The following is a 15,684-nucleotide window of genomic DNA, read 5'->3' as shown; positions in this document are numbered from 1 at the left end:
ATGCTCTTCCGAACCCCAGGCTCCCCTTAATTATGTGGGTATTCTGAATAACAGGGTTAATAGTCCACATGTCTTAGAACATCCACCCCACCCTTGGTTAGCGCGGTCTTCCAATTCTTCCCTCCAACCCACCACCCCAGTTCACAGGTCATTTTTGGATGGGATCTTCTTTGCATGTCTCACTTCTTTTATGGGACAACTTGATAATGTCATGAGAGGAATAGCACAGCTTTGAATATGATAACAAAGAATTTATACCTTGATATTTCAATAAATCTGCTGAATTGTTAATATATGCAAATAATTATTAATATATGTAAGACAAACATTGTATAGCAATCTGAGTATCATTTGGACAAGCTTTACAGCCCAGAAGAGTACGAGAAATGTTACTTTAGCAAATCAAGAATTATGAAAGAACAATGTTAAACATGCATGCAGACCCAATGACAAGAGAATGCAAGAGGCATTTCTTGTAACTTTTTTATTTTCAAAATAAAATGGATACTTTTGTGCCTAGGTCACAATCTTGGCTGTCTATAGCATTAAACTGGTTTGTCATTTTTTAAATTTGTTTGGAAAATATGCCAAGTAAATGTATGTATATATTGTTATAAGTCAGATAAACATTTCCATGAGATGATTTATTTCTGAATCTTTGAAAATGTCTTGAAACTTTGTAAAGATTCCAATTATTTATTGCTTTATGAATGCGTCTGTGATGTCTATGTACATGGTCAAAATAGAATATATGAATAACATTTGTCTGTAATACACATATATGCATTGTGGATTAATCTAACAAAGTTGGTAACTTCCCATATTAGCTGCCTTGTACCTACACATAGCAAAAATGAGCACAAAAAGGTTTGCCTTTGAAGAATTTATGATCTTCAAAGATTACAAGGTTTTATATAGAATATCTTTGACACTCCAGCATTGTTAAATGTTTTTGCATAATCGTGTTACAACATTACTGAGGATTTTAATCAAAGCAAAAATCTAGTTTTTTCCTGAGAGGTGAACTTACCAGTTCGACAATTTTCAGGCACACTGAAGACAGTCACTTTGTTTTCAAAATATGGAGCGTTATCATTATCATCTTCAACTTTGAACAGCAAGGGGAGTGGATACTCCGGGGCATAACCGTCTGCTGTTGTGGCATAGGCGTAGAGCTGAAGGGGAGACAAGCACCGTCCGCTTGTTTGCAAATGACACATTATGCACAAAATTAAGTCTAGCAGTTGGGAAAAGACATAATGTTTAAAAAGCCATTCATGAAAGAATATGTAACTAAGAACTTGGACGATGGAAGATACACTAGCACAGACAATGCTGCCATATGGCTTCAATCCTTGTGCAGCGTTCATGTGATTCTCCCGCCAAGGACCGTGCATTCCAGCTAAATGGAATTACTCTGTTCTCGGAATTAACCTCATAGCCTTCTGCTTGTTAGATTGTATGTAAATTTCCCCCAGCTATGCTAATAAAAAGTATTTTATTAGAGATTTAAAAAATAGGATTCCATTTATTTACGGATTTGCCTACATGTATGAATAGATATCAATGATCTTCAAATATTCAATTATCAATTATTTTCTCTGGTTACCTGCATGTTTTCATTTTTCTATCATAAACATATTTCTTGTGTAAAAAAAAGTGCCAATAAAATCATATACAGGTTCCAAATGCCATCTCAAAATGATATATGCTGGTTCCAAAGGCCAGGATTTAATGTCCTTTTCTTTCAAAGACCATCAATTTATTTCTGTACTCTTCTTATGTGGTTTATGCATTATAAGTGCTCAATAAATAGTGTTTGAGTTAAACAGATTTTCTTTACTGACAGCACCAACTAAGCATGCCCAAGGTGGATTCTGTATTAACTCAGTTATTCACCGGTCAATTCCTGATTTTCCTACCGTAACCATCTTCCAAAATGAACCAGGATTAAAATTCCAGGTATCTCCCTCCTCCTTGTCTTTCATTAGCCTTATCTGTCAGTTGCCAAGTTCTAGAGATGCTGGCATTTCTATGTCTCTGCCACTCGTTATCTCTCTTTTATTCCTAATGCCATCATTCTCATGAGACTCCAAATGTATTCTACATGTTATCCTACCAACTTTCTTGCAATTGTCCTAATTGACCTTCTCCAATATCTGCAGCACTCAAGAGTCAAAGTCATTTCCACAAAGCACAATTGTAATCCTGATATTACCTAACTAGATTCTTCAGTGATCTCTGTATCATCTACCAAAGTAATCACAAAATCCCCGCTCCTGTTAAAAGGCAACATTACATCTTCATGGTTTATCTGGAAGGGAAGAAGCTTCCACTCCAGTCTCTGGGATGGATGGTATTGAAATGACCATGTTCTTTCTGTTCCCTTATTTGCGTTTCCCCAAACAACCCCCAGGTAGACTTTGTCAGTAAGAAAACTCATACTTTGATTTCTACCAGTCTGATCACTACATCTTATTCCCAATAATTCTGAATGCAGAGTGGAAATACAGCAGTGTTCCAGCTCACCATCCCCACCAGCAGCACGGTAGTTTTCATCACCACCGTCCTGTCCGGATGTCACACTATTTGGCCTTCCTATCCATCTCTTCCTTTCCCCTCAGTGGGTTAAGGCCTCTGCCTTCAGCTCAAGTCATGATTCCAGGGTCCTGGGATCTAGCCCTATATTGGGCTCTCTGCTCCACAGGGAGTCTGCTTCCCTTCCTCTGTCTCTCTGCCTGCCTCTCTGCCTACTTGTGATCTCTGTCTGTCAAATAAATAAATAAAATCTTAAAAAAAAAATTGGCCCTTTGTAAAAACATATCATAAACATTCTCCACAGAATCACTTGTAATGAATTCTTCTACTTTATCACATTGGCATTAAAATATCTACCTATCTAACTTAAGTCCATCCTGCTGTAATTTACAAAACTTCTTACTAGTGCTTCTCTTTATCAGAAATAAAGATCATCTAGTTCCCATCATACAATCACTTGTAGTTTGACAAAATAATGTTTCCTGATGTTTAACAACAAGTTAATATCATTATCTCACCTTCCACAGATTCAGATGTGGTGATTTTGTTTCATGTACTATTTCAGATACCTGGTTTTATTTGTTTTTTGTTTGTTTGTTTGTTTGTTTGTTTTTACTAATAATGAACTAAGTATCTCCAAAATAAATCAAAATTCAAAATCATTGTTCTACAGAGGGTGATCTAAACTAGGAATATACCTAAACTTTAAAGCATAGCCTAGTTCCCTAGGAGAATCCATTTATGTCCCTGTAATAGAGAAACTAATTAAAAACTTTCTTATTTAGTCATTGAGGTAAACCCAATAATAGTACTGGTTTTACAGTAGAGTTCACATTCTTTTATACTGAAAGCAATAATCATACACTTGAATATTGCGATAAGAAGTATATAGAACATTATACTTTAAAATTAGTCATATTTTTAGCTGAGTTAGAAGAGTATTATTTAAATTTCTTATGTATTTTTAATATATTGTTTCTCCCTTGAATTCTTCTGTAGCTTCAAGAATCTCATTTCTTTTAGCCCTTTCCCACTACAATTTGCTGAATTTTCTTTTCTTTTCTTTTCCTTTCCTTTCTTTTCTTTTCTTTCCTTTTTCTTTTTCTCTTTCTTTCTTTCTTTGGGAAGATGGAAACAGTTGCCAACAGGAGTGGGAACCTGAGTTTGACCTTGTAAAGAAAGATGTCTAGTGTAGACAGGGCAAAGGTAAGAGGAGAGCAGTGGCACCAAAGCTTAGTGGGTATAGAATGTGATTAGCAACATACATTTAAAGACAATGGGTACACCTGTGTGGCTGAAAAAGAAATGCATGTTGCAAGATAACAAGGCTCTGGGAAAGAGATCAACCTGAAGCCAATTTTTCCCTGTGTATTTACAAAGATACAGATTCTCCTCAACACTCAAAGAGAAACATGTTTGTAACTGCTTTCTTTTATAGAATAGCCTGGAATGATTGAAGAAAATCCTCTACTTATACAAGAATTCTTTGAAAAGCTTCAATAAAATGGACTTATACACATTCCTGAAAGATTAGATGAATTTAATGGTCTAAGACAAACTCTTGAAACTGCAATAATGATGTGATTCATCCAGAAAAATACTTACAAGCCAAGATCAAACAATCTAACATGGGACAAGAGGGAGAGTAGGAGCACAATGAGAATGTGTATTGAATTAGACCCATGGCAACCTGTGCCAATAATTAATGAAGTCAAATTATTTCAAGTAACAATAATTGAGTAATACGTAACATTTATATAGGTTAGATAAATGCAAAAAATTGGGAAATCCCATCAAAATCCTGTTTTGAGGACAAAATCCTAGAGAATGTGTACTTTGTGACCTACCACTAGAATATTTTTAAAGAGCTGTATGGTTTTCATACTGATTTTACCAATATTTAATTTGTGTATTTAATGTTTGCAACAGCTCTGAGGTAGATAAGACAACTATTAGTAGCCTGTAAGACAGAGAAGGAAACAGATTCTTGAAGGTTGTGACTCGTCCAAGCCTAAAAGAAAAAGTGGCAGATAATGAAGATCTACTAATTTCCAGAGTAATAAGCTTTCCAATGTAAAGGTAGTAAGTGAAATCAATTTGATAGAAAAACAAAGACGTATTATTTTAATTTGCACCTCTATGTTGATAGAGAAGGCTACCATTCTACATTGCCTCAAGTGATTTCATGTTTCATCCTGTTTATATCTGGCTGTTATACTTCCCTTTACGAATCTTACTAATTTGCAAGTGGTATTTCTTGATATCAATTCAATCTTAACTATGATTTAATGGAAACTAGAGAAACATGGGTAATTCTGAAATCAAAATTATCCAGAAGCCCAACATTAAGAATAAATTCCAAACCATTTTATTTCTTTTGTCCTTTAAAAGATGTTAAAAAATAGCAAAGTAACTTTTAAAAAAAAGTAATCTCTACATCCAACATTGGGCTTGAACTCACAATCCTAAGATCAAGAGTCACAGGCTACCAACTTGAGCCAGCCTGGCACACCAATGTAACTTGTTTTTATTTTTTTTAAAGACTTACTTATTATGTATTTTAGAGATAGAGAGCACAGAGGTGAAGGGCAAAAGGAGAGGGAGAGAGAATCTTAAGCCTATTCTGTGCTGAGCACAGAGCCCCTGGTGGGCACGGTCTCGTGATCCTGAGATCACCACCCTGAGTCAGTCACTTAACTGACTGTGCCACACGGGAACCACTCCCTTTTTATAAATAAAACTATTCTCTCCTTCTGTTCTCTGTCAACAATCCAGTGAGAAGCAGCTGAAGACTTCAAAAATTCAAAGACAGGGTGTTATCAGCAGAATAAGAAATGAAATGTACATTGCAGCACACAGAGCAGGTAGCTTATTATTTCTCCTTAGGAGTGCCTACTAGTGTTAGATCTTTTCTTCTTATAATGGATCTATAAAAGGGGCAGAGGGACTCCTGGGTGGCTCAGTTGATTAAGCATCCACCTTCAGCTCAGGTCATGCTCCCAGGGGCCTGGGATTGAGTCCTGCATCAGGCTCCTTGCTCAGAAGGAAGTCTGCTGCTCCTTCTACCTGCCACTCCCCCTGCTTGTGCTCTCCCCACCTTTCTTTCTGACAAATAAATAAATAAAATCGTTAAAAAAGGGGAGGTCAGAGAATTTACATATTCACATGCACACATACCTATATCTATCTATTTTTCAACTTGATATGGTTTCTTGATAGATCAAAATGTTTGCAGTGATGCTTAGCATACCTCTCCTATTAGAATCTATGGAAGCTATTATTTTTTTCTTTTTAAGATTTATTTGACAAAGAGAGAGAGGGTGCACAAGCAGGGGGAGTGGGAGAGGGAGAAGCAGGCTCCCCATTGAGCAGGGAGCCCAATGTGGGGCTTGATCCCAAGAGCTTGGGATCATGACCCAAGCTGAAGGCAGAAGCGCAACCAACTGAGCCACCCAGGCGCCCCATAAGCTATTTCTTAAAGTAATAATTTGATATTATTATGAATAAAGTATGTTTATTCAGAGAATTTGGGTGGGAGCATAAAATTATATGGACAATATGTCATTCTAATCCAAACATTTAATTTAATTATGAAATCCCTAAAGTGGGACATTTATGTTCTAAAAATTTCACCACCTTATCTAGTGCTTTAACATCCTTAGGACAGGGTCTCCACCCGCCCCCCCCCCCAACCCTAGTCATTCACTTCTTTCATGGCTGCCTTTGTGTGGCTACCAGTTCCTGCTTATCTTTTTTTTTTTTTTTTAAGATTTTTATTTATTTATTTGACAGAGAGAGAGAGAGGGAACAGAAGCAGAGGGAATGGGAGAGGGAGAAGCAGACTTCCGGCTGAGCAGGGAGCCCGATTTGGGGCTCGATCCCAGGACACTGGGATCATGACCCGAGCTGAAGGCAGACGCTTAACGACTGAGCCACCCAGGCGGCCCCCCTGCTTAACTTTTGGATATCTGTTAAGATGTTAATTTCTGGACTACCCAAGTATGAGATAACTTCCTTTCTATGGACTCATTTAACAAAGAGTCCTTCAATTATACTCACTTCTAATTCAAGAATCTAAGCACTTAAATAATTTAACTCACCATCTCCCTGAAACTCACTGTGATTTTCTTCTGTATGTCAGGTTAGATCTCAGAACACTGAGGAGATATGTGAAGTTTGAAACAGAAAAAAGAAAGGATTTAATTTTCTGAAGTGCTGAATTTTACTTTGGGTCAAATTAGATAAAATAAGAGAAATTGGTAACTTATTCCGGATTACTAAAGAAATAAAATGATATCCAAGGCTCTCATGGTCGAAGAATAGTCAGAGAGAAAAAAGAAAAGAAGCACAATATTATTCAAGAGGTGAAAGCAGTGAACCTCAGTTTTATGATATGTTTAGAATTATGTTGGGTGACTTCAAATTTTCAGTTGCTGGGGTCCCATCCCAGAACAATTAAATCAGAATTTCTGGGAAATGACCTAAGCATCAGTATTTTTTAAAAAGTTCTCATGTGATTGATAATGTACAGTCAGGTGGAGAATAATTGAACCTGTTATTATAGGGAACTACAAACTCAATAAAATTCACCACTGTTGTCCCAGGGTTCTACAGATCAAAGCCTGTCCTTTAAAATCTGTCATTTTATTTTATAGAGCTTTTCTCCCCTTATGATATCCATTATCTTTCTTCATCAATTGTGCTAATAGAAATGTTAAGTTTACATCATACTATAATGATATTTAAAATACTAAATCAAATGATTAATTTTTCTAATATGTAAATAAGCTGTATTAAAATTACAGAAACTGTAACTGAAAAAATAATTCTGAATAATCCAATAATCTTACTGGAAACTGTTCATACTGCTCACGATCTATGCTTCGTGTACAAAAGATGTCCCCCGTGTCCTTATCTATGTAGAACAAATTGAAGGGCTCTTTGTCCACTCCTGGTCCACTTATGGAGTAAAAGATGGTGTAGTTCTGTGCGGCATCAGACTGGACCTGTAACATAAGTGACGATCTAGTAAAATAACAAATATGCTATGGTAATACCTTCAACCTGATCTGTTGTGATGCTTTAACTTTTATCACTCGCTCTCTTTTCTATTCACCTATTCTTTCCTTCCCCTGCTTCTTTATGCATCATCCCATATTTTTCAAGCTCTTATTCATACTCAGCAACATGCAAAGCCACAAACTGGATCATCTATACGATCCTAAATTTTTTTGAATTCTCTGCATATATATGGAAAATCTTGGAGTTGAACATACCTTCACAATTTCTAGTCGCTTAATCCTTACTCCTATATAAAATATAGTAACAATTTCAGTGGTTTTGAGTTATTTGAAGTGGAAACTTTTCTGATTTAAAAAATTAAAAATAACGCAACCCCCCACCCACCATTAAGACCTAATTTCAAAGCTGGCCTATTATTACACTCCAGTTAGCTGGCAGTGACATCTCTTTTTTTGGTAAACAAAAATACCGGTCTTTTTTTGTGAGGGTAAGAGTGAATTAAGGGGACAATTGGATTATGCAAAACCTATAGGCATGTCCTCTGAGCAAAGAAGAGTGAAGTCTGGTGGATTATTCAGGAGAATCTGGATATAGATTTAAAAGCATCAGAAACTCAAAATATGAAACTTGTTTGTAAATGAGGAATAGGATTCCTGGAGGAAAGTGACAAAATACACTGATTTTTTTTTTTTTAAAGTTCTGGTGAATGGGTGATCCTTATTAGTACAAACAGGTAAAAGCCCTGAAAGTTTTAAAAATAAACAAGCTATACTATATAAAGTCAAATGAGGTAAAATGTACCTGCTGAACATGTTGTGGAAATGGACCTAATGAGTTCTCCATCAGCGAACAGGGAATAGGGGCCCATCGTCTCTTGCTGCGTTTGAGAACTGTGTCTCTGGTGTGCCTCTTCTTGGGAACCTGCATGTGATGAGAGATGAAGAAATAGAGCCCAGCCTCTCAGCAGGAACCATGATTTTCACATGTACACCAATGTGAAGAAAATAAGTAGGGGTTGCACGTAATAATATCACAGGTAATACCCAATCTGTTTCTGTTTTTTATTAAGATACACACACACACACACACACACACACACACACACAGAACCAGTTTCATTCTGTTTAACCAGTTAATCAACCAGAGATTTGTAGGGCGTTGCTGAAAGATGCCATCTCGAGAAGTATTAACCCCCTAAACAGAGATTATCTGTTAACAAATATCTTAAAACTGATTTTATTCCACTTGGTGTGGTACAACCAATATTTGCTAGCTAATATACTGGCTACAGCGTTTGTAGAACTATGCAAAGATAGAGGTCAGTGTTTGTTCAAGTATATTTTATTTTATGTGATGTGGAAACTATAATATGAAAATATGAAATAATGTTTTATAACACTGCTCCTAAATTTGTAATATGTGTTATGCATGTTAAAATGCAAGCACATTCTAAATTTGGTAAAGAATTCTTATAATCAAAAGGAATATAGCTGGGAAGTCTCTCACAAGTTCAATTACTTATTCATAAGTTATTCCGCAAGACTTAATTCAGGGTGCAGACTTTGCTTAAAGTGAGATTTCTGTGAATTTCAGCAATCTCTCCCTTCCCACCTCTTGATCACTACCACTCAGGGCAAGAACATGAATGAGCCCAGAGCCAGGACATTCCAACCAGTCCTGTGGACTGGCTACACGTCGTTCTCTGAAGAGAGGGACCCCATGGCATTTTTCATTACGGCAGGAGTAAGCTGTAGACAACTTCTTTAAAGCGACTGAAACCCACAGTCACTTGGGAGAAAGCCACTCAGGGTGGAGTCCCACACCTCTAAGCTGACTCAGTTTTCACTGAGTTTTAGACACACCCCTGCTTGTTCCTTAGGTTGGTTGTGCTAATTGCCACACCTCAAAGCACTATCTGAAACCTTTGATATTTTGACCTTGCTCCCTGGCTGCAGAGCTGTTCATTTTTACACCATTTTGTAGATAGCTCTACCACTCCTTGAAACAGTCTAGTCTTTGCAAAGGTTAGTTAGAAGGGGAATAAACACACAAGCGAGCATTCAGGAACCGTGATTTGGGCGGGGAACGAAGTCTATGAAATGAAGGCCTTTTGTAAGCAGAGCATATACCTTCTTTCCTCTCACATCCAGTACAATTTCTATTTTTTTCTGTTCCTGGCTCTGGCCATCTGAAGGAAAAACGGAAAAGCTCTTCCTTTCAGAAGACAAAGTGAGGGCGTGTGTTGTGTAAATGGAGCCATCTTCTAGAATCCTGAAGTCAGGGTCGCTGGACAGGATTAGACTGGTGGCTGGGAAACATTCCTTCAGATTCACTGCAGGGAAGACAGTGGCAGCCATTTGTAAAATAGAACAGGAATAGAACAAGTTTTATAGGAATGACAACTGACAGTCCGTGAGAAGCAGAAAGAGCGAGGTGACGCTTGGAGGCTGTTGAGTACCTATTATTATAAAATTGAGGGGCCATGGAAATTAAATAACTAAATAAATGGAGTCATAGTTTCCATTATTTATTTTCATCATAAATTAATTTGTGAAGAGATATAAAATATTTTGTTACTGTCCCTGGATTTATTGTTTCCACTTTAACTCCTGCTTATGGGTTTGTACATAGACATACAAATTTATCATTTTATATGTAGTGTTACTGGTATGGTCTCAGATTTGAAACAGGTCTGCAACCATCTTTGATAACTAAAGCTGTCTTGCAAAAAAGAAATAAAACCAGTCTACACTTCAGTAATACTTGGTATATAATGGGATTGTTATCAAAATGTTTCCTTTACAGATTCATATTTAACATATTTAGCATATTTGCTATATGTCTACAGAGTATAAGTTGTATTCTCTTTTACATACTTTTAGAAGATTTAAGGATAAGGATTAATTTAGAATTTCAAAGCACAGGCCAAAATGATGTCTGCCTTGGAAAGGATACCACTTTTGTATTCAAGGTGTAAACTTAAGGCCAAAGAAAATCCTCATGAAAGGAGTCTGACCCTTGGACTCAGAGCAACCAACCTGTGCTTGAAGGATGGCTGTGATAGTGAAATTTTATTTGACTTTTACAAGCTATTCCATGTAACAAATCACATAAATTCCCGTGGTGGGACTTGTTTATTATAGTCAACCTCAAGCACAAATATTATTGGGGGGGCATTTAAATTTTAACACAACTGTTTTATATCTAATCAATTAAAGAGCATTGGCTTTGGAATTTTGGCAACAGATTAGTTGATATGAGTTAAAATGTGCCTCTGGTTTTCATGCCCTCATTAGTCTGAACTAAACTCATTTAGCCCTTTGATGTTTGCTAATTTTTCTGGCAAGAAAAGTATACAACTAACGTGGCACTTTAATTGTTTCTAACCACTACCAAAACACAAGTAGTCCATCTTTCATTTTATGTTGGATTTTAATGCCAAGTAGCTATTACAGGGCTTTATCCCAAACTTTACAAGAGCAGCCTGAAGCTAAATGTAGCAGTTAAAACTATGAAATTCTTAATGCTGTTTCTCACCTTTGCCTACAAGTGTTTCAGCCTGAAGATGAGAAGGAACTTGAAGAGAAATTTTCTGACAAGCATCACAAGATAATATTAAAACCTCAAAAAAAGAAAAAAAGAAAAAAATCAGGAATTATATTTGATCACAGACTTCCACATTACAGCTGTCTTATTGATTAAAAAAAGTCAATTTCAGAAACAAATTCATCTTCTAGTGCTTTCATATTTTTCATATTCATTTTATTTTAAAGATTTATTTATTTTATTCTAGGGAGAGAGAAGGTGGGGATGGGGAGGGACAGAGGAGAGGGAGAGAGAGTCTCAAGCAGACTCCAAGTCTGATCCTGATGCCATGAGCCTGAGATCAGGACCCCCGCCCAAACCAAAAGAGCAATGCTCAACAGATTGCCCCACTCAGGCGCTCCCATGTTCATTTCATTTTATTTTTAAAAATATTTTATTTATTTATTTAACAGAGAGAGAGAGAGAGAGAAAGAAAGATCACAAGTAGACAGAGAGAAATGCAGAGAGAGAAGGGGAAGCAGGCTCCCTACCGAGCAGAGAGCCTGATGCGGGGCTCGATCCCAGGACCCTGAGACCGTGACCTGAGCCAAAGGTGGGGGCTTAACTCACTGAGCCACCTAGGTGCTCCTCCCATGTTCATTTTAAAAGGAAAAAGCAAAGGAAATGGCTTTGGGGGCACCACAGTCATTTAGTATTAATGAGAAATTAAAATGAACAGAAGTTCTTAGAACCCAAATCGTATCGTATTATTTTTTAAAAATGGGTTACTAACAGTTGATTTTACATAGAGATTGTCATCTCTAAGTCCATTCATAAATGCCACACTGATTTCTTAGCATGAAGAAAGTACTTAACTCTGGAATTTAATGATCACATATTTGTACACAAATCATCATTTCCATACCCCCACACAATTTGAGGTTATAGTTGATTAAGGCTAGAAACCATGACGATTTTTTTTAACCTCGTAAAGAACAACATCCACAAAACTTCCCTCATCTCAGATTGCTCCTGGAACTGGTTGGCATAACCTTGAAAGTCTAAATGGTCTTGAATCAAAGAACTTGTCTAGGGGCGCGTGGGTGGCTCAGTAGGTTAAGCCGCTGCCTTCGGCTCAGGTCATGATCTCAGGGTTCTGGAATCGAGCCCCGCATCGGGCTCTCTGCTCAGCAGGGAGCCTGCTTCCTCCTCTCTCTCTGCCTGCCTCTCTGCCTGCTTGTGATCTCTCTCTGTCAAATAAATAAATAAAATCTTAAAAAAAAAAAAAAGAACTTGTCTAAAAAGAAATATAATTCAAAATATAGAAAGTAGCTGTCAACAGAGTAAAGATCAGTAACTAAATTCAAGGCATAGCTATTGTTTTAGAAAGCTAGGTAGTTAAAGGAAAGAAGATAGACTATCTGAGGAAAAAAAATGTATTGGTTTAAAAGTGTTGACACGTTTAAAACATAATTTGCTTCTTTTTTTGGCATTTTGTATCTATTTGCTTCCTTTCTGTTTATCAAAATGACTGATTTTTGATTACTTAAATATAAGATAGCACAGATCTAGATTTCCCAGAAACAGGTCAATTTTATGATTAATTTTTCTGAGAACATATTTGTAGTTTTATGGGACGTATTACTTGGGAGAAAGAAAGAGGAGTGCATTATTGTCCATAATCAGAGTGTGTAGTTCATTTCCAACTCAATTCAATTGCATTGGCTATATTTTGTCGGTCTATTTAAATAGTTTGTAATTTTACAAAAGCTCTGTTATGCAGAAAATACCCAAAACAGGAATTTGAAAAATCAATTTGTAATCACTTTAATTAATTAATTAATTAATTATATTTACTTATTTATTTTAAGTCTCCCTGTTATATGTTTTCACAACATCCCCCTATTTCCCTTCCTGGAATGTCGCATAAGTCTAATCATACAGTCACTCTGTGCTCTTTCTGTTTCCAAGCCTCTGTTCTCTCCGCTTATAAGCTACAAAAGGGGAAAACCACACCTGTCTTTTCTGTTAGAAACCCAGTATTCAGCACATGGTAGGTATTTAACAAATAGTTGCAGAATGAATTTGATGGAATTATATTCAGTTTAATTTAAATAACCACTTTTTTAAAACATAAGACATGCTTATTTATTTGACTTTTTAATATAGTTATTCCTAATGCCAAAGAAAAAACTAAATTATATCCCAAGAACTTTCCGAACATAAAGAATTCTATTAGTAATGATCTAAATATATGATGTGGAAAGAGTACTTTGTAATTGATAAAATATGTATACATATGTACAAGTCTCTGTGTATATAGATGAGTGTGTATGGATACATATATTTAACCTATATATACACACACACATTATTCTCATAGTATATAGTCACATTCCCAACTCCTATACAGATCTTTCCTTTCTGCCCTAAGACCCCACTTCTTTGCTTCTGGCTCTGTAGGCAGAGCCAATGGAAGTTTCCAGAAGTACTGTTCCCGTCTTCAAGTTAAATTAACAGCTTAATGATTTAGAGGGAGCTGGAGTCAGACACCCTTTTAGCTATTATGGGCGTTAAGGATGGATGGGCAAGGGATGAACCAAAGGAGACTGGACACAGCAGAGACCAGAAGCAAAAGAAATCTGGATGAATCCCACAGAAAGCCTTCACCACGTTTTACCTAATACTTAATTTAAGATGATCTCTGTGGTTGTTATCTGACTCCCATTCCCCAGGGAGCTGCAGAATGAGAATTTGACCATCAACCCTGCATCACATATTTATATGGAAAAAATGTTTACCCCCATACAGTGAAATCTTTAAATTCTTAAAATATACTTTGAAGCTAAAGGATTTTGCCAAAATGGAGCAGAAAAAAAGAAGAAATTCACGGCTCAGAAATGCCAGATGGAGATACGGGACCAGTACCCTTCTCCCTCATCCCCACCAAAGAAAAACAGCACCTGAGTACACACGTACAAAGCTCTAAAAAACCCAAGTGGAAGCCAACTTAATAGAATTTTTTCAATGATGGTCACATTCTTCTTTATTATTTTTCTCAGGTTAAACCCCTTGCTCAGACTAGGAGTTCTGCTCGTCTCTTAGCTCCTGGTGGGTACAATGAACGTTCTGGATAACTGCACCTTCACCCAGACTCCCTTTCCTCTTTTTTTCAGCTGAGTGGAACTAAGCATGTAAAATATCGACAGCTTATTTAATGACTGCTAGCAAAAGCAAACCTCAGAACCTCTGGGCCATATGCCCGAAGAATGAATTCATTCCACGACTCCTTGGGAAAACACCACAGCAAGACTGAACCGGGGAATCCCTTGAAAAACTCTTAACATCCAGGCAGTGGGCACGTTAAGAGTAAACAAAACACCTGCCATCCCAGGTCACGGGTCTTTCAACTCTCCCTTGAATTTTCCTCAGCTTTGTTTTTGTTTTCCCAGTCTGTCTTCTTGGCCTTCCACTGCCATCCCTACTCTCTTTCAAGCCCAAACTAGAGGGAGGAAGCATGTAGTGACATGCTTGAGTTCCCTAATCCTTTGGTTGTTACTCACCAGGAGACAGAAAAGGAGCTGCTTACAGAAGATGCTCCCTGGGGCAGCAGAGGCTACAGCCATCAGAAGTGGTCCCAATGGTCAGGAATGGTGGCTGGATAACAGGGCAGCTTGGGATGCCCAGGGTGGCTTAAGCAGATTCCCAATGGCTGGCACGTGTGCGGGGCACGCTGCGGCCACCTTGGCACAGCTGAGCTGGGTTTGGAGGAGAGTCAGAAGGCAAAGGGATAAAAGACAGGAGAAGGAGCAGCAGGAGAATTGCTTTCCTCCTATTTCCAGGCCAGTCCTCCTCCTTCCAATTCAATTACCTCTGAATGTGAAGAGGTTTTCCTACAAGTGGGGAGGGTGGGGTACGAAACACCCCAAAACCCAGTCACTAGCTCCTCCTCACAGCTTTCAAAATTTCTCCTGCCACTTGACACATAGGCAGAAGCAAGAGGGAACACCCTCCATCCTCAGCCCTCCTCCTTTTCCCCCCCAGGTTGATGCTCCCTGGTTATTACCCACTCCCACGTCCTCCACTCCTTCTTGGCCTTATTAACCTGTCTTGCCCCTGGGTGCAAAGAGAAATGGTGCACAAACTCCATACAAGGAAGTGATACCGCCTCAGCTGCAGTTTTGGCAAATCCGGGGCGATAGGCATGTGCAATCACAGCCATCAGACGTTATCTCCCCATCGAAGCGTTTAGGTGTTGTCTGCCACAGGTGTTCCGCAGCGGCTCCATGGGAGGGAGAGCTGGTGCTGCGGTCACAGCGGCGACCTCCCTGTGTCTACGCCCCGTCATCGGCTGTCCATTAGGGTTTGGTCTTCTAGGTGTCACAAAGAACTTAGCACAGTGTGTAGAGACCTCATAAGAGAATAAAGAAACAGCTGGGATATAGCTTTTTATGGCATTCTTTTTGCTACTTGTGATGCAATGAATTTTTTTCCTTGAGTGTCCTTATTTGAGAACTACGATCTGAGACCAACTGTCTTTCAAATCACACCATTCATCCTAATTACCGGTACCTCACATGCAGGCTTTCCTAGCCTAAA

At 37.9% G+C, this 15,684-nt stretch overlaps 1 protein-coding gene across 2 annotated transcripts in view; it reads right to left on the bottom strand.

Moving 5' to 3' along the window:
• DSC1 (desmocollin 1) overlaps positions 1–15,118 on the bottom strand; it is a 30,415-nt gene extending 15,297 nt beyond the window's left edge. For both annotated transcript variants that reach the window (XM_032859702.1, XM_032859703.1), the window contains exons 1-6: positions 14,649–15,118; positions 11,098–11,182; positions 9,690–9,892; positions 8,362–8,481; positions 7,389–7,544; positions 1,031–1,175 (exon numbers count right to left, since the gene is read on the bottom strand). In XM_032859702.1, the coding sequence (XP_032715593.1) occupies positions 1,031–1,175; positions 7,389–7,544; positions 8,362–8,481; positions 9,690–9,892; positions 11,098–11,182; positions 14,649–14,711 (772 nt within the window). In that variant the 5' untranslated portion in view covers positions 14,712–15,118. The remainder of the gene's footprint in view (positions 1–1,030; positions 1,176–7,388; positions 7,545–8,361; positions 8,482–9,689; positions 9,893–11,097; positions 11,183–14,648) is intronic.
• Positions 15,119–15,684: the final 566 nt, after the last annotated feature.

The sequence above is a fragment of the Lontra canadensis genome, unplaced genomic scaffold (genome assembly GCF_010015895.1).
Source record: "Lontra canadensis isolate GAN:19392208 unplaced genomic scaffold, GSC_riverotter_1.0 scaffold17, whole genome shotgun sequence".
NCBI lineage: Eukaryota > Metazoa > Chordata > Mammalia > Carnivora > Mustelidae > Lontra > Lontra canadensis.
Note: the sequence above shows the minus strand (reverse complement) of the source record. Positions and strands in the feature narration are given on the sequence as shown.